The following is a 19,506-nucleotide window of genomic DNA, read 5'->3' on the forward strand; positions in this document are numbered from 1 at the left end:
AAAGCAGAACTTAATAATATTCATTTGATTGCTTTCCCAAAATATCAGTTATCAGTGAGACATTTTTCCACTGGCTTATGGTCTTTCAATTTTGCAAAATGTAGCCTCTGTTGAGAAACAAAAGCCACAACCAGATATTTTATCTATAACTGTTCGTCATGCTATGTGGATCCAAAGCTCCATATAGGAATGTTTTAGAAAGAACTGTTCCTGCTCCATCTCTCAAAGTGGTCCTCCTCTTAGTTATGTATATGGAGAATGATGCCCTATTTAGTTGCTTTGTGAACTCAGTAAGATTATTTTACTGAAGATGTAGCACTTCAGACACGTTAGGAACTTGTAGACACAGTGCAGACACTCATGAGATAGTTAAACAAATGTATTTTGAGAAAATGCTAGTGCTGTCTAGTAAGCAAGGCTAATGAGAAAAAATGCAATCAAAAGTTGGATCAGAAGATGCTTTCATATCCAAATGTAAATGCAGGTGATCTGCTACATTCTAAAAGAAGAACCTAACTGAGTCACAGGATGAGTCCACAAATCCTATAAGATTAGGTCTAAGATAATTTAGTGGTAGAAATGATATTGCAGAAAACAATTAAAGAAGAGATTTAGGCATTAAGCTTTAGACAAATATAGAACAAATTAATCTATAGCTGTAGTAACTTTAATCTATAGCTGTAGTAACTAAATAATGGATATGCTTCCAGTTACTAAATACAGGGTGTTTGAAAAAGAACTCCCTAGTTTTAATGTATTTATACTTAAAACTAGGGAGTTCTTTTTCAAACACCCTGTATTGGGGATAAACATCAAGACTGACTATCACAAATTTGCATACTTTGCAAACTTTCTGATACCATCTCACTGGCTACTAATGGAGATAGTCAACTAGACAAACATTTTTTCAGTTTTTGTCATTGTGTGGAGCCCCAGTGGCAAAGTGTGTTAAAGCACTGAGCTGCTGAACTTGCAGACCGAAACGTCCCAGGTTCAAACCCCGGGAGCGGCGGGAGCGGCCGCTGTTAGCTCCAGCTTCTGCCAACCTAGCAGTTCGAAAACATGCCAATGTGAGTAGATCAATAGGTACCGCTCCGGCGGGAAGATAACGGCGCTCCATGCAGTCATGCCAGCCACATGACCTTGGAGGTGTCTACGGACAACGCCGGCTGTTCAGCTTAGAAATGGAGATGAGCACCAACCCCCAGAGTCAGACATGACTGGACTTAATGTCAGGGGAAAACCTTTTACCTAAAAACATATATATTTTAGGAAGTGACATCAGAAGGAGAAACATTTTTACAAAGCACCTTCTCTTACAAGGCAGAACAGACATTTATTTTTGAAAGTATGTACACTCTATGCCAAGAATGAGTACATTTTGCCATATGAAGCCACTGCATTAATATTCTAATGACAACATTCCATATATGGCCACATACAGGAAAATCGTTTTTCTGCTTAACCAGTCTCTCCTTCCTGAGACTGTAGGAGAAAATGTAGCTAAGCTTAACTATGCCTAACAGAATGTGTGGCTCAACTTTCTTTCAAAAAATAGAAAAAAAATTGGGTTTTTTTGTGTTTTGCTCAAAATCGAAGAAAACAATGAAATATTCTTTTAGCAAGTCCAATCAACTGAGGATGAGGGATAGAGGGAAGCAAGGACATCAAAGATACATTGGTATTTCTCTTTTTTCTAGATTCATATGAAGCTTTAACTATAAATTCAAGGGTTCACAACTAAAATGAACTGTTTATTTCACCTTTGAGTAACCAGGTGAAATGATTATCACCTGAGCCATCACTATGGGTACCAGGATAACACTCTCTGTTGAGGTCATCCAAATAGCAGTGTTTTAAATCAATTAATTTTAGAGGAGTATGGCTCAATTCAGGTCAGGTAAGTGATCAACAAATTATGGTTCAGTGATCACTATAAGCCACTTAGGGCTATACTACTCCTTCCCACTCTCCTCTTTCGTTGTTCAAGATGATCAGGCTCCAAATGATGAATTCTAACCAGAACTTACCTCCACACCTGTGATTTAACACAGTTTGGGATAAGTTTAATTTCTTGGTTTGGTTGCAAATCAAAGACGACATCACTGAAAACCATGTCAGTGAAACAGGACAGGGAAGGGGGCAAAGAGTGCTAAGCCTATGTTTGAGAGTTACAACCACTTGCTATCTCTGTTATGACTGTTCAAAGATATATTTTACCCTTTGCACATAACCCCTGAAAAGCTATAGTATTTCTTGTCTAAGAAATAATGACCATACATTCTGAAATGAAATGGCAATTTGCAATCAAGTGAAAAACTCACTATTTTATAACAAATTCAACATCGATTTACCTTTGGTTTTTTGTTCAGCAGCCTGAAAAACAAAAATACAAAACAATCATTAGCAATCAGCACTTTTTTAAAAAAAAAACCTGAGGACAGTTATTTTAAAAAATTACTATCCCTGTCTACTACTATGCTATACTTAAAATGTAGCCATTACATAAATCCAAGCCATTCAACATGTTGAAACGCTTGAGTTATTAGTTCCTACTTGTAGGGGTGGATGGAAGGGAGCTATTACTCACAATCTGTGACTGACAGTGGAACATATACCAGAGGAATAAGGGCGTATGAAGGCCTAAAGCTTGTTTACAGTATTCCCTCACTTGTCGTGGGGACAAGTAGGGACACTATTTTAATTTTAATATTAATATTTAAACATTATTTTCTGGTCTGGCCCAATCTACTTGTCCGAACGTATCTCCTCCTATGAGCCAGGAAGATCCCTAAGGTCATCTGGAGAGGCCCTGCTCTCGGTCCCGCCTGCCTCACAGGCACGGCTGGTGGGGACGAGGGACAGGGCCTTCTCGGTGGTGGCTCCCCGGCTGTGGAACACCCTCCCCAGAGAAATACGGCAAGCCCCAACCCTTTTGAGTTTTAGAAAAGCCCTGAAAACATGGCTATGTGCCCAGGCTTTTGAAGATTAAACAATAATGACGACCCGGACTGATTTACGGCTACAGCACGAGGATTTTGGAGGAATGGATTTTAATCATATGTTTTTATATTTTTATATTGTTTTAATTGTTTTATTGGATTTTTATAGCTGTTTTAATTATGTATAGGCATTGAATTGTTGCCAATTTTGTACGCCGCCCTGAGTCCCTTCGGGTGAGAAGGGCGGGATATAAATGTTGGAAATAAATAAATAAATAAAATAAAATATTTTAATTGTTATGTGGCCTTTCTCCCCCTTGCAAGCCCTTTCCCTAACAGCCCCTTGCTCCAGGCCCACCATGTTGCTCTGGCTGCTTCCCTGCCGGATGAGTGAGCGAGAGAGGGTGGGTGAGAGAGTGAAGGCCGGAGGTGGCAGCAAGAGCCTGGAAGAGGCGGCCGGGTCAGGCTTCTGCCTCCGCTCCAGCCGGGCCACGCTGGGAAACTCCCATGGAGGACTTGCAAGAGGGGGCGGAGTCCTCCACAAGTCCCGCCCTCTCTTCCAAGTCCTCCACGGGAGTTTCCCAGAGTGGCCCGGCTGGAGCGAGGCAGAAACTGGACCCGGCCGCCTCATTCAGGCTCTTACTGTCGCCGCCAGCCTTCACTCTCTCACCCACCCTCCCTCGCTCGCTCATCTGGCTGGAGCAGCGTTCCTTCTTCCCTGGCTGCAAGGAACCAGCCAGAGCAACATGGCAGGTCCAGAGGAAGGGCCCAGCTGGCGCTGGTAGGGAAGGGTTCACTAGCTCCCCGGGGCTTGCAAGGGGGAGAAAGGCCACATAACAATTAAAATAATATTTAAATATACCAATTTCCTCACGAAATAGCGAATCAACGAAAAGCGAACCACGAAATAGTGGGAGAACACTGTACATATTTCTGGACAGTTTGTAATTAATTCTAGCCTTATCTGAAGGCCAAATATAACAATGTGATCTGTATTTTACTGGTAAAATGTTTAGTCTACTGAACAGAAAACTTTGTAGTTAAATATGAGGGAAGGAAAGTAAGTGCTGCATCTAACCAAATACAGTAGAGTCTCACTTATCCAACATAAACGGGCCGGCAGAATGTTGGATAAGCGAATATGTTGGATAATAAGGAGAGATTAAGAAGAAGCCTATTGAACACCAAATTAGGTTATGATTTTACAAATTAAGCACCAAAACATCATGTTATACAACAAATTTGACAGAAAAAGTAGTTCAATATGCAGTAATGCTACATAGTAATTACTGTATTTACAAATTTAGCACCAAAATATCACGATGTATTGAAAACATTGACTACAAAAATGTGTTGGATAATCCAGAACGTTGGATAAGTGAATGTTGGATAAGTGAGACTCTACTGTATTTACGAATCTATTTTTTCTAGGAACTCCCGGTCAAACTCCCGGTCTATTAAACATGTTTTTTTGTTTCACAGTAAGTTCAGGAACGTATCCTTCATGTATATTCACAAACCAGGAATCCTGATTTAAATCATGATCTGCTTAATTTAACAAGCAAACTTAACAAAACTCATGATTTAAAGTTAACTTGTTTTAGAGTTCTGTCAGAGATCCAGCTAGCTTGGTATGATACAGTTTATGGCACCCAGGATTTAAAACAACCTCCTAAAATACACTGACTCTCTCACTGTCTGTCTTTTTTTATATTATATTATATTATTTATTTATTTTAATGCATACAATTTATTTGCATGCATAAAGAATTTACAGTGTGAACAGAACATTTTAAAATACATAAACCCACCACCAAGATTTGAACAAGTCACTGTCTGCCTTTATGGGGAGGAGAATGACAATTCTATTTAAGTGAGGCTTTCTAGGATCTGATTTCATAGTGAACTCTGATTTAACTATCTGATTTCATCCTGAAAAATTATTTTGGTATTCTGACATTTTTGGCAGTTACCTTGTTTACACTGGAGAGAAAGGCAGATCACAAATAAACTGTTATTAATATTGCTATAAGCAGATTCTGAAAAACAGTTTGCTGGATAGTGCTATAGGGCTGCTCTATGAATAATGCAAGCATTATACTTGTGGTACTTTCCATGTGAAGAAAAGAAACATTATGGCCAGTTTCCCATAATAATTCCCAGATGGCCAAATGGTATGTTAGTCTCAAAGTTTAAAATTTAAATGAAAATTGAAACAGCAGCTATTACCTTTTTATGAAATACTGGTATCTCTGAAAAGTCAAAATCAGAATTTTGCAGAACTACAGACCTAGGTTTAGAACCAGACATTAAAATGGCTCTCTGAAGGTTAAGAATATAATAAAAGGGGGAAATTTGTTAGATTATTCCCCTATTACATTTGCATTATGATGGATAGACAAACATCTTGCAAAATATGTGAAGGCTTTGACATTTCAGAAACACTTTCATAAATATTATATGTATTGTTCAATTCTAGGTGTTTAGTCTTCTCTTGTATAGCACAAGTACTGCCTGGATGTGTGGTTATTTTTAGATGGCAATTTTTAACTACAATTCATATATCTTAAACCAAATGACAGTAAAAGCATTTTGAAGCAAATAGCGCTGTAAACCATTCAACATGTCTTTTAGAAAATACAAACAAATTCAAACTTATGCATAATGTTTTATATCCTTTGCAAAGTATCAGTACCTATGTTTGGGGCTATTTACAGTAGCAAGAAAAATAATTCCTCAGAGGTCCCATTTTCATTAACAGTTTCAAGACAATATGAAACTGTAGTGGCTACAAGACACACCCACCAATGCACGCAGCAGCATGAACTGAAGAAGTTACAGCGTATCAAAGAAAGTCACAGAAAAGTCCAAAATAAGCCTTTAATGTGCTGCCCAATATATCCCAGGGCAAAATCGGCTCTGTAGAATGCAAAACGCATTGTAGACACCCCCGCTCTTGCTGAAAGGCTTTGTAGGATTCAGAACATGGGGCAAGGGCTCTGCCAAAACAATGTGTGGCTATCGGGGGGGGGGGGGGGGGGGGGAGATAATTGACCTGCTGAGAGGGGCAACTGATTTCCTTCACTCCACTTCCCTTTTTTACCTCCTATTCTTCTAGAAAGCTGGTGCACATCTCTCCTGGAAAAAGGGGGGGGGGGACTGATGGACTGATGAGGGGAATGAGGGACACACCACAGGGTCGTCTGAGGCTTGGTTCTGTTGTTAATGTAATCATATTCCTGGCCTCAAACTGGTTCTATACCTGTCAATCTAATTGCGCACACAATGAAACTGCCTCCCCTGCCCTCCAGAGCAATCTGATGTACCCTAAGTCAAACTTATGAAATCACCCAAAACATTAAAGTGAAATCTTTATAATGATTTAAGGACAAACCTTTTTCTGAGCACCTTCCTTCTTTTTCTTTTCTTCCTGCTTTTTCTTTTTCTTTTCTTCCATCAAATGTTCCTCTTCTTGTGTTTGTTCTTTCTCCCTGTTTAAAAAAGGAGAATGAGGAAAAAATCATAGAGTTGTTTCAGAGGAAGTTTTAGAAGCTATTTGAATTATACCTAGATCTATTACTATTTAAAACTATATCATACCATAACAATGATAAAACTATAAAAACCAACAACACACAACTATGGAATCAACAATATTTAGGCACGATTTATATTAATTACCCTAAAGCAATCAAAATATATTTAATCATCTATATAACACCTCAAACACTCTCTACAAACTTCATTTATTTTATATACTGGATCTTATTAACTGAACAATTGAAAAACACACAACAGAAAAACAAAAGTTTTAAACCATCTAGCCCTCTAAAAAGTAGAATTTCACTAAATTTAGGGTGCATGAAACATAAAAGACATATGACTGAAAAAAACCTAGAAAATTTGGTGTGTGGCATCCATGGTGAGACAACAGGAAAAAATTACAGATAACAACTAGAAATTATCTTCAATATACTGAGAACTGTATATTACACTTAAATGAAAGACCATGAATATTACATTACAATTTCAAAAAATCATTTATAGCAACTAAAATGCTGAGGAGGAAGAGATTAATTGGAATGTAACATACTGGCCAAGGCACAATCTAACTGTAGGTTGCATCCAACAGCAGGCAGGTTGCATTCAGTATCAGAATAGATTCCCCCATAAGCCTCAAGCTCCCTCCCATAACTGCAGGTTATGAGAACCCCTGAAGCAGATTTCAGGAGAACATGCAGTTGTGGGAGAGGAAAGACCAATGAGTAAGCAGGAAGTTTCCAGAAATTATAATATATGCAATCTAATCTACAATCTTCAATTCTACAACCCAATCAGTTAATTAAAATCCTAGATTTTGATTTAGGGCATATCTACACTGACTATTTAATGCAGTTTCAAACTGGTGTTGAAGAAAGTGGTTTCACTGTGCAGATGATTACAAGGGAAATCCTGGATGGTGATTACACAAACAACAAAGCACAGACGAGGGAGTTTGTTGTCTGGCTGCCACAGTCTGAAGCTGGCTTTGAACTGTATTAAATGATAAGTTTAGATAGCCTGTGTTTAAGAACAATAACAATAACAATTATTTATTTATTTATTTGTTTTAAACACTTAGAAAACCATGTATGACTGCTCGCGTCATAGAAACCACATTTCAGAAAACTGACACTGCGAATCTGTAAGTAGATAGTAACTACTATGCCTGGGTATAGAAAAACCTTTGTTTTGTAACTCTTAATATAGCATGCTTTGATATGTCTATTTTCACTTGGTCTATATAAATTATATCTTATACCTTATAAAGAGCACAATACTAGACCATTTCCTTTATTTTTTAAAGATATACTGAAGCAGAGCCAACAATATACAAATTGAGCAGAGCCAACAATATACAAATTGAAAACTTTTGCTGCTTATCCATTGCCGCTTACCAGAAGAAGGACAACCGAAACTGGAGTAAACCCGGGAGCCAGTAGTAAACGGACTATTGCAATCTACAGCCAGCTACTTAGAAACACCATTGTGTTCTCCTAGCTGGGGCTCTTTTTGACAACTACTCAGAATCAACATTCATGCATAGTTTGTTCCCCAGACTTGGGATCTTACTCTTGAGAAACTGAACCTACTTCCAAATAGACTGTAATTTCAAGAGATATACTATACATTTGATGTCATCAACACAGGATCTCAAAGAATCAAAAGAACTTTTGGTCAAGGTTTTTGCAACAAGCTTTTCAATACCTGTGAAGTCTTAAAAGATATATTAACCAATATTATTTTGCAAATGTTGAATGTGTTTATATTATTTTGGTTGCCAAATTCAATTGATGTTTAAATAGTGGAGACTATTACAGTCTGGAAGATACTACTGTGGATTATAACAGTTGACTGTACTTATTATTTCCATAAATATTGTATGTATATGGTGCTCTGAATTACATAGTGCAACTTATGTTTTGAAACTTTATAGTATTTGCTTATCTTTTTTATATAGAAGGAAGATAGCTCTATACTCAGAGAGGCCTGACTATTTCTGTGGCCTTTGCAAGTTGCTCTAATATACACATCTCTTTTTATGTTTTGAACCTTTATAGTGTTTATCTCTTCAACATTGTCTAGTATAGACATTTGTGTGTATTTATCAAACACCTATGACTTGTCTGGATTCAGTTTCATTTTTTTCTTCATCCAGCCCATGACCTCCTCCATGCATTCATTCAGAGGAGACAAGCTAGCCCTAGCTAAATTTGTTTTTGAAGGGATGGAGAAATCTATTTATCTGGATTGTTATATTTTCCTTGGTTTTTATTTTATCTGTCTTGCTTTAATGGAAGTTTTGTATTTTTGTCTTGTGTGCATTTTGTCCTGTATGTAAGCCACCCCAAGTCCCTTCGGGGAGATGGTGGCAGGGTGTAAGAATAAAATAATAATAATAATAATAATAATAATAATAATAATAACAACAACAACAACAACAACAACAACAGGGTGTCATCGGGATACTGATAGCATCCTGCCCCATGCCTATTGATGATCTCTCCCAGTGGTTTCACATAAACAAGAAAAAGCATTGGGGATAGAACAGTCCCTTATGGGATGCCACATAACAGCTCCTTTTTGAGGAACACCTATCCCCAAGAACCACTATCTGGAACCTGCCTGATATATATAACCAAAACCACTGCAATACAGTGCCTACAATTCTTCCTCACATTCCAGAAGGATACCCTGGTCAACAGTATAAAAAGTCGCTTAGAGATCTAGAAGCACCAACACACACCTCTTGTCAGAGATCATTCACTAAGACAACCATAGCAGTCTCCACTCCGTATCCAGCTCTGAAGCTAGTTTGAAATGGGTCAAGGAAATGTGTGTCATCCAAGACTGCACTGAGTTTGAAAGCAACTGCCTTCTCAATCACCTTGCTCAAAAAAGGAAGGTTAGGAAGGTCTATACAGTGTTCCCTCACTTATTGTAGGGGTTACGTTCCACCCACAATAAGTGAAAATCCGCAAAGTAGGGGCGCTATATTTATTTTAATATTTACACATTATATTAGTAGTTAGGTGGCTATTCTCCCCTTCGCAAGCCTTCCTCCTGCACTTCTTCTTGGTGACCTCCTCTCCGGCGCCTGCCAGTTTACCTTTTGCACATGCATCTCCCTCTCGTCGGCATCCAGAGTGGCCCAGCTGGACGCCACCGAGAGGGAGGGCGCATGCGCAAAAGGGAAACTGGCACCTTTTGAGCATGCACCACCGCTCAGAAAAAAATGGCAAAACAATGAGGGAGCAAAAAGCAAACCACAAAGTAGGGAGGGAACACTGTAGTTATTAAGGTCCAGGAGACCCAGGGAGGGCTTTTTGAGCAGTGGTCTGACTACTGCTTCTTTTAAACAGGGTGAAAAGTTCCCTTCCCTGAGAGATGAATGGATAATTATGCTAAAAACTCAGTGTGTGTTAAAAATACTACAATGTTGTTTTTCAGTAGGCAGAGTTACATTTCCCAAATCTCTCCCATGAGTTAACAACAATCTTTCTCATGACTACCGGAATGTAGCTGGTAATTTGGCGAATTTAAGAAAATAAGCAGAAATTCTGCCACTCTTTTGTCATTTTTATTAAGTGTCAGATATCTAGTATACAAAATCCTGACCTGTTGTGATAGCACTTGAAACTTTTGACCTTATACCACAGCTCTATGCAACCAAGATCAATGAACTGTGAATTATATTATTACACAGCCAGCAGCTATGCTTTCTGCTAGAACTAACATTTTACTCAAACAGAGATTTGTTCAAGTCTCAATTACTTGTCTATGTTCAAGAGTTACCTTAGTAATTCTTGAACACAGGGCTGTGGTGCAGGCTGTTGAGCAGCTGCAATAAATCACTCTGACTACGAGGTCATGAGTTCGAGGCCAGCCCGTGGTGGGGTGAGCACCTGTCAATTAAATTTTTTAAAAAAAATAGCCCCTGCTCGTTGCTGACCTGGCAACCCAAAAGATAGTTGCATCTATCAAGTAGGAAATAAGATACCACTTATAATAAAAAAAAAAGTGGGGAGGCAAGTTTAACTAATTTACGACCTGGAATGAGGAAGTACCGTCAGAGTGGATGATGAAGCAGCTGCTCCCCCCTGTGGCCAGAATCGAATATCCCCTCAGGAGAAGATTAAATTGCCTCTGCGTCTGTCTGTCTTGGTCTCTGTTTGATGTGTTTATGGGCATTGAATGTTTGCCCTATGCGTGCATAATGTGATTTGCCCTGAGTCCCCTTCGCGGTGAGAAGGGCGGAATATAAATACTGTAAATAAATAAATAAATAAATAGTAGAAAGTATAAAAAGTAGGCAATGAGGGAGTGGGGAAAAAAACAATGGCAGTCTCTTTAAGACTACCTGATTTCATTTTACCACGAGTTCTCGTGGATATAAAACAACTTCTTCAGGTGTAATGTCTTCATCCTTTTTATGTTGCAAGAGTTTTTTTTTTATTTAAAAAGCTAGTAAGGAACCTATTACAAACTACATTTAGACACTATACAGGGAATATCTATCGCAGTAAATTTTATACAGAAATCTGGAATATAGATATGTGGGACATACTTTAAATGAACCATTAGAAAAGCATCTAAGCTAATGGTGATACTGCTGAGAATGTTAGGTAACCTACTTTTAAAATTTTATGTCTGATTGGTTCCAGTTAGAAGGACAGAAAGATAACTATACCTTAAATTTACCTTTTCCTTTTAACATTTGTTATGAAGAGAAAATAACCAAAGGTCTGGAAACCATGTCCTATGAGGGAGCTGAGTATCCTTGCCTTCGAGAAGACAAGAGAGAGGTGATGCAATAGTCATCTTTAAGTATCTGAAGAGATGTCTTGGGAAAGATGGATCATGTTTGTATTCACCTCCTCCAGAGATAAGAACACAAACCAATGGATTCAGATTACAATAAGAGTCAACCTAAACATTAGTAGGAAGTAAAGGCAAGAGAAAAGAAGGAAAAGGAAGGGAAGAAGGCAGGCAAGGGAAGAGAAAGAAAAAGCAATGAAAGAAGGGCAAAGGAATTGAAGGGAAAGAAAAGAAAGCAGGTGTGATGTCTCATGGGCCTTGTAGTCCCGTTCCTAGTACTATGGTGGCAGACGAAGAGGAAAACATGGGATTTACACCGTTTCAGCCAGAAACGGAGCCCCTGCACCTGCAGGATGTTTGCCCTCAAGAATCCAGCCAAACAAGCCTTGGGCAGAATTCTCCCCCGTTTTCTCGAAAAGACAATTATAATAGAGACTAGCTGTGCCCGGCCACGCGTTGCTGTGGCTTTTTTTTAGTGATGTTGGTCAATCTACATTGGGTTTTATTTTTGTTGTGACCGTCAACAAAAATTATACAGTATTATTTATTCATTTATTACATTAAAGACATATGATAGGATATTACGCTATAACATATACGACTATTTCACAATATTAGTAGTAATATATATATATATATATATATATATATTGTTTTGTTTTGTTATTAGTATTATATTGTAGTGTATTATAATATTATTAGTAGTATTATATGTATATACAATGTATTGTATTATATATGTATTGTATTATTATATATATTAATATATTGCAAATTGGCCCCAGAGTACGGAATGGCCTTGTAGTTTCAAAGCTTGGGTGGTTCCGTGTGTTAGAGGGGGGGAATGCTTTGTTGGGAGGTGCTAGGTGGTCCTGATTGTTTCCTGGATGGAATTTGTGTGTTTTCAGACTGTTGTTGTTTATTTACTGTGCTGAGATGAGAGAGTGATGAGTACGGAATGGCCTTGTAGGTTCAAAGTGTGGGTGGTTTCCTGTGTGAAGGGGGGAATCCTTTGGTGGGAGGTGTTAGATGGCCCTGATTGTTTCCTGGATGGAATAGCTGTGTTTTTAGAGTGTTGATCTTTATTTACTGTCCTGAGATGATATTGTTGTGTATTATTGTACCACAGTAATTATTTCATATTACAGTAGAATCTCACCCAACATTCGTTTATGCAATGTTCTGGATTATGCAATGGAGTCTGCCTTTTAATAGTCAATGTTTTTGGAGTGAGTGTTTTTAATGTATTGTGATATTTTGGTGGTAAATTTGCAAATAAAGTAATTACTACATAGCATTACTGCGCATGGAACTACTTTTTGTGTCAAATTTGTTGTATAACATGATGTTTTGGTGTTTAATTTGTATAATGATGACCTAATTCGATGTGTAATTGGTTTTCCTGAATCCCTTCTTATTATCCAACATATTTATTTATGCAACGTTCTGCCGGCTTGTTTATGTTGGATAAGTGAGATTCTAGTGTATATTTATAATGTGATATTATTTGTTTAGAAGTGGATTATATGAGGCGCCTTCTGTTATAACAATAATAATTATTATAGTCTTGAATGATTATCATTGTGATAAAAATAATAACTACTTATTATTAGTTGTTATTATATTGTTGAATGATTATCAATGTTATAATAATAATTATTAATTTGTGAATGATTATTACTATAATAATAATAATAATTTTCTATTATTACGATTTGTTAATACATTGTTGAATGATTGTCAGTGTTATAATAATAAGAACTGACTATTATTATGAATTATTATGTTCTCGAATGATTATCAGTATTATACTAATAATAAATTAGTATTATTATTGGTGATTATTACATTCTTAACTGATGATCAGTTATTATATTAATAATTATTACAGGGAAGGGAAAGGTGAGGGCGATAGGGTTTGAGAGGGGAAAAAGGGGGGCTTCTGAGGCATTGGAGGGGTTGTAATTTGTGGGTGAGAACAACAACAACAATAACAACAACAGAAAAGGGGGAAGCTCAGCCTGGGCCAACTTGGGCCTTCCCTTGACTTGTTTTGGGCGCCAACTTCCACCCTTCCTGGCCTGAGGCTCTCTCCTTTTCCCCATCAGCCGTTTAACCGGGTGAGGGGGAAAAGGAAGGGCCCTGAGGCCGGGAAGGGCGGGGGTTGGCGCCCCAAACAACTCGAGGGGAGGTCCAGGCCTGCTCGAGGGCCGTGCCCTCCTCTTCCCCCCTCACCTTGAAGAGCTTGAAGACCTCCGAGAAGAACCGAGAAGGGAGGAGGAGGAGAGAGGGTGAGGCGGGGGGGGGCTCCGCGGGGCCTTCCTCGCATTGGGGGGAGGGGAGAGGGGCGGGAGGAGGGGGCCTGAACGGCAACCGGGGCCCTCCATGGGCCCCGAGGGGGGAGGACATTGAGGGGGAGAGGGCAGAGAGCGACTTGAGGCCCGCACGCCTCCCAGCGCGGCCTCCTCCATCCCGCGCCCAGCAAGGAATCGGCCTTCCTGCCTTCCTTCCTTCAGCTCTGAGGCAAGGTGTGTGTGTGCGCGCGCGGGAAGGGATGGGGGGTGCGCGCAGGCGCACATCGCCTGTTGCAGTTTTTGGCCGTTTGTGGCCCTGTGATTGTGTTTGTCATATAAATCTTACTGGAGCCGCGCGAGCGCCATAAAGGGTTGAAGCATGGTGTTTTTGCGCATGCGTACTTAGTTTTGGCATTTTTTGGTGTTGTGATAGTGTTTTATGTGTAAATTTGTTGTATCTTACTGGAGGCGGGGATGATGGATTGCGTTGCCAATTTTCGAGTTTGGGGGGGCTGTAGATTTGTTGTTTTGTCCATCGCCGTGATGCCATCACTCTTTTATATATATAGATAGAGGGGCGAGGGAGGCTAATCGCCGCTCTCTCAGAATCGCTGCCAGACAATTAGCTGATTAAGCCTGTTTCCCTTGGGAAATCGTAAGGAGTCATGCATCTGGACACAGTTTGGGTTTCACTTCTTGTTCCCCAGGGAAAGTGTTCCTTGGCGGGAAAACAAGATCCTATATAGGTGTTTTACCGCAAGGAGATCCTTGCGGAGTCAATTCGTCAGCTTCAGGAGTGAGATCGTGTGTGGACTACGCAACTCCAGTTCCTTGTTCCAGGACCAAGTTCCAAGCCTGCCTTGTTCCCCGGACCTCGCCACGGACCTTGTTCTTGCTTCTTGCTTCTTGTTGCCTCGTATCAAGTCTTGTATGCCAAGAATCTAGTTTGTTTTCCAGCCTTGTTGTCAAGCTCCATTGGACTAAAGGACCTTGTCATTTCCCCACACTTTGCTTGGCAAAGTGTGTGTTTCGGTTATTGGATTATAACTTTGGACTCTAATACCTCATATTGGACATTGTTTTTCTGGACTATATTTGACCTTTCCTGAGAGGTCTACTTCTGAACTATATTCTTCACTTGTTTTTATTGACTTTATATATTCCTTTAATAAAGATATTAGATAGATTCTGGTCTCTGCGCATGGTTATTGGTGCTCTGCAGCCTGGGTCTTGACAGCAGGCAAGGAATGAGAAGAGAAAGAAAAAGGAAAAGCAAAGGAAGAGAAGAGAAGGGAAGAAAGAGGAAAGGAGACCTTAACACACTCTGAGGCAGCAGCACATGCCACCCTTATCATTTCAGTTAAAATGATGCTGGCAGCAGGAAGGTGAACTCTGCGTCCTGCAGGAGGGAAGCCCGGCACCGGGGACACCACCGCTTCCACAGCCGGGGGGAGTGAAGGGGAGCAGCAGCTAGGCTGCTGCTGCTGCCGACATCCTCCAGACCCTGCTTTCATAGAATCATAGAATAGTAGAGTTGGAAGAGACCTCATGGGCCATCCAGTCCAACTCCCTGCCAAGAAGCAGGAAATCCCATTCAAAGCACCCCCGACAGATAGCCATCCAGCCTCTGTTTAAAAGCCTCCAAAGAAGGAGCCTCCACCACAGTCCGGGGCAGAGAGTTCCACTGCCCAACAGCTCTCACAGTCAGGAAGTTCTTCCTGATGTTCAAGTGGAATCTCCTTTCCTGTAGTTTGAAGCCATTGTTCCGTGTCCTAGTCTGCGGGGCAGCAGAAAACAAGCTTGCTCCCTCCTCCCTATGACTTCCCCTCACATATTTGTACATGGCTATCATGTCTCCTCTTAGCCTTCTCTTCTGCAGGCTAAACATGCCCAACTCTTTAAGCCGCTCCTCATAGGGCTTGTTCTCCAGACCTTTCATCATTTTAGTTGCCCTTCTCTGGACGTTTTCCAGCTTGTCAACATCTCCCTTCAACTGCGGTGCCCAGAATTGGACGCAGTATTCCAGGTGTGGCCAAAATCCCGTTGGCTTTCTTAGCAGCCGCATCACATTGCTGGCTCATGTTTAACTTGTTGTCCACAAGGACTCCAAGATCTTTTTCACATGTACTGCTGTCTAGCCAGGCGTCCCCCATTCTGTATCTTTGCATTCCATTTTTTCTGCCGAAGTGAAGTATCTTGCATTTCTCCCTGTTGAACTTCATTTTGTTAGGTTCGGGAAAGGGAGGCCCACCCTCGCTGCCCTCTGAGGCCAGGAGAAGGCGCCCGAGGGAAGGCTTCACTGCTGCACCCTGGAAGGGAAGAGGGTGGCAGGGAAGAGTGGCTCATCTTCCCAGAGAAAAACCTTTACACTAAGGAGAAATCCTAGAACTGGAGGACACCGCATGGGCCATGCAGGAAAAGCACAATCAAAGCACTTCCAACAGATGGCCATCCAGCCTCTGCTTAAAAGCCTCCAAGGAAGGAGCCTCGCTGACTATATTTTAGTTCTTGGGGACCACTGGTGGTCCACAGACCACTGGTTGGGAACCACTATTTTAAATGGTGCTATATGCATGCACACCTGTACCAAATAAGTAGATTGCAAAGGGAGCCAGAAAAAGAAGGTGAATCCTTGGAACAGGCTATCTAACACAGATGTTTAGCTTACTATGAAACAAAAATAGTTGCTATTTTTGTGTGTTCTAAAATCATGAATTTGATAGAGAAACTATAACAAGCTTGGGAAGAGGAACATCTTCTTGGGAATGTTCAAACTTGAAATCTACATCAAGGGAAAGTATAAAAAAAGTCTTCAAAGATTTGGGTGTTGTTGCCAAGTCAGGATTTTAGTGTTTATAATTAAGTTCTGAATATTAATTTTTTTTCTAGAATTGTTTTACAAAGAATAAAAAATGCATTATAAAACGTATACTGGGGCAAATTAAGGCAGCCTTTACAAATGACACCACTGTAACCTTAACACAATCTAATAATATTTCAAGTTATAAGTAGAAGGAAGGAGATACATTTGGGAAGGAAAATAACATTTGGGATAATAAATTATGCTGTCTAAAGCTTGCTGTAGCATAACATGGCATCCATCTGTTAAAGTATGAAAGAAAGAAAAGGAAGGGAAGAGAGGGATGTGAGTGTCAGGGTAGGGAGAGGGGTCTGGGCCAAGACCACAGAGGTTACCTTGAGGGTGTACATGGATAGGAAAGCAATAAGGGAGAGAAGATAGCGAATGGGGAGTGGAAGTTCTGGCTTAGGCTTGTGTGGTAGTGGCTTTCGGGATATGTTCAAGTGTGGAAGAGTGGACGAGACTGGGTGGCACTAGAGCTTTAAATGCTGTAAAGTCCCATTATATAAGGGACTTGTGCATCCATGTGTTTTGGTATCAGCAAGGGGTCATGGAGCCAATTTCATATGGTTACAGAGGGCCCACTATATTATTTTTCCCAACTTAATGAGGGTTCGCTGGTCCAGAAACAAGGGGAAGAGGTTGTCTCTTTCTTTGCAATTAGGCATCAAAATGAAATGTCACACACTAGGCAGCAGGCAAGGAGGAGACCCTAATAACTTCTGCATCGGTTACAGAAGCAGAAGTGGTTGCTGACTGGCCGATATTTTCTTATGTGGCTGAGAGTAAGGAAGGAGAAGAGGAGGACAAGCCTTATGGCTGCAGCAACCTCCTTTCCACTGTCCTTGCCTTTCTCCTGCAACACTCTCTCAAAAACATTTGTACTGTAAAATGCCATGAAATTTCTCCACAAGCATTTATAAAGCAACTAGCTGTGCCTGGCCACGCCTTGCTGTGGTGAAGTATGGTGGTATGGGAAATAAAGTATTGAGGAATTGGTGGTAGTTAAGGTAAAGGGTAAATGTTTTCCCCTGACATTAAGTCCAGTCATGTCTGACTCAGGGGATTGGTGCTCATCTCCATTTCTAAGTCGAAGAGCCAGCGTTGTCCGTAGACTCCTCCAAGGTCATGTGGGATGACTGCATGGAGCGGCGTTACCTTCCCACCGGAGCAGTACCTATTGATGCACTCACATTTGCATGTTTTTGAACTTCTGGGTTGGCAGAAGCTGGGGCTAACAGTGTGGGCTCTCTCTGCTTCCCCAATTCAAACCTGCGGCCTTTCGGTCCAGAAGTTCAGCAGCTCAGCGCTTTAACACGCTGCGCCATCAGAGGATATTATTTCCTAAAGGTTGTGAATATACAATATTTCTGATTGGTTTTTTTTTTGTCAGTTGGAGGCAAGTATGAATGCTGCAATTAGGAAAAATGATTAGGATATAATGGCCTTGCAGCTTTAAAGCCTGGCTGTTTCCTCCCCGAGTAAATTTTTTGTTGGGAGATGTTAGCTGACCCTGATTGTTTGCGATATTTTATGTGCTTCTACTGTCTGTGGATCTGAGAAAACGGAGGATATGCCAGACTTTGATGATGGGAATACTTTGTTGGGAGGTGTTAGCTGGCCCTGATTGTTTCCTGTGTGGAATTCCCCTGTTTTCAGAGTGTTGTTCTTTATTTAGTGTTCTGATTTTAGAGATTGTATAGTTCTGTTTTTTTATACCACATTAATTTTTATATATTCTGATTTTAGTGTTTTTGAATACTTGGACCAAGATTGTATTCATTTTCACGGTTGACCGCAACAAAATAATAATAATAATAATAATAATAATAATAATAATAATAGTAATGATAGTAATAATAATGACTTTGGTAATACACAGTGCTTCACTCCCTTCTCAGCTTCCTTTCTGGAAGAATCCTTTCTTGGGGGTGGTAGCTGGCCCTGATTGTTTCCTTTGTGGAATTTCCAATTTCCCTGCTTTCAGAGTGTTGCTCTTTATTTACTGTCCTGGTTTTAAAGATTATATTGTTCTGCATTATTCTATCCCAGTAATTATTTCATATTAAAGTAGAATCTCACTTATCCAACATTCGCTTATACAGTGTTCTGGATTATCCAACGCAGTCTGCCTTTTCATAATCAATGTTTTTGTAGTCAGTTTTAAATTCATTGTGATATTTTAGTGGTAAATTTGTAAATACAGTACAGTAGAGTCTCACTTATCCAACATAAACGGGCCGGCAAAATGTTGGATAAGCGAATATGTTGGATAATAAGGAGGCATTAAGGAAATGCCTATTAAACATCAAATTAGGTTATGATTTTACAAATGAAGCACCAAAACATCATGTTAGACAACAAATTTGGCAGAAAAAGTAGTTCAATATGCAGTAATGCTATGTAGTAATTACTGTATTTATGAATTTAGCACCAAAATATCACGATATATTGAAAACATTGACTACAAAAATGCATTGGATAATCCAGAATGTTGGATAAGCGAGTGTTGGATAAGTGAGACTCTACTGTAATTACTACATAGCATTACTGCGCATGGAACTACTTTTTCTGTCAAATTTGTTGTATAATATGATGTTTTGGTGCTTAATTTGTATAACGATTACCTAATTTGATGTTTGATTGGCTTTTCCTGAATCCCTTCTTATTATCCAACATATTCACTTATCCTGCCGGCCTGTTTATGTTGGATAAGTGAGACTCTACTGCAGGGATCCCCAAACTAAGGCCCGGGGGCCGGATGCGGCCCTCCAAGGCCATTTACCTGGCGCTTGCCCTCAGTTTTAGACTTAGGCTCATAAGTACCCAGCCTTCCAAGCAGCAAGCCTATTCCATTGTATTCCAGCTCACCAAACAAGGATTTGCATAAGAAGAAAACAGCTAGGCTTTGAGGCTGCAAGGCTATTCACTGCTATTCCACCTGGCCAACAAATGATTACCATAAGCCACAGCAACACGTGGTCGGGCACAGCTAGGGTTAGGGTTATATTGTGTATACATATAATATTGATAATAATATTATAATGTAATA

General features: G+C 40.0%; 1 protein-coding gene across 4 annotated transcripts in view; it reads right to left on the reverse strand.

Moving 5' to 3' along the window:
- tnrc6c (trinucleotide repeat containing adaptor 6C) overlaps positions 1-19,506 on the reverse strand; it is a 623,926-nt gene that overhangs the window by 120,501 nt on the left and 483,919 nt on the right. For all 4 annotated transcript variants that reach the window (XM_062970647.1, XM_062970652.1, XM_062970650.1 and 1 more), the window contains 2 exons: positions 6,337-6,433; positions 2,355-2,376 (listed from right to left, as the gene is read on the reverse strand). In XM_062970647.1, the coding sequence (XP_062826717.1) occupies positions 2,355-2,376; positions 6,337-6,433 (119 nt within the window). The remainder of the gene's footprint in view (positions 1-2,354; positions 2,377-6,336; positions 6,434-19,506) is intronic.

This window comes from Anolis carolinensis, chromosome 2 (assembly GCF_035594765.1).
Source record: "Anolis carolinensis isolate JA03-04 chromosome 2, rAnoCar3.1.pri, whole genome shotgun sequence".
Lineage (NCBI taxonomy): Eukaryota > Metazoa > Chordata > Lepidosauria > Squamata > Dactyloidae > Anolis > Anolis carolinensis.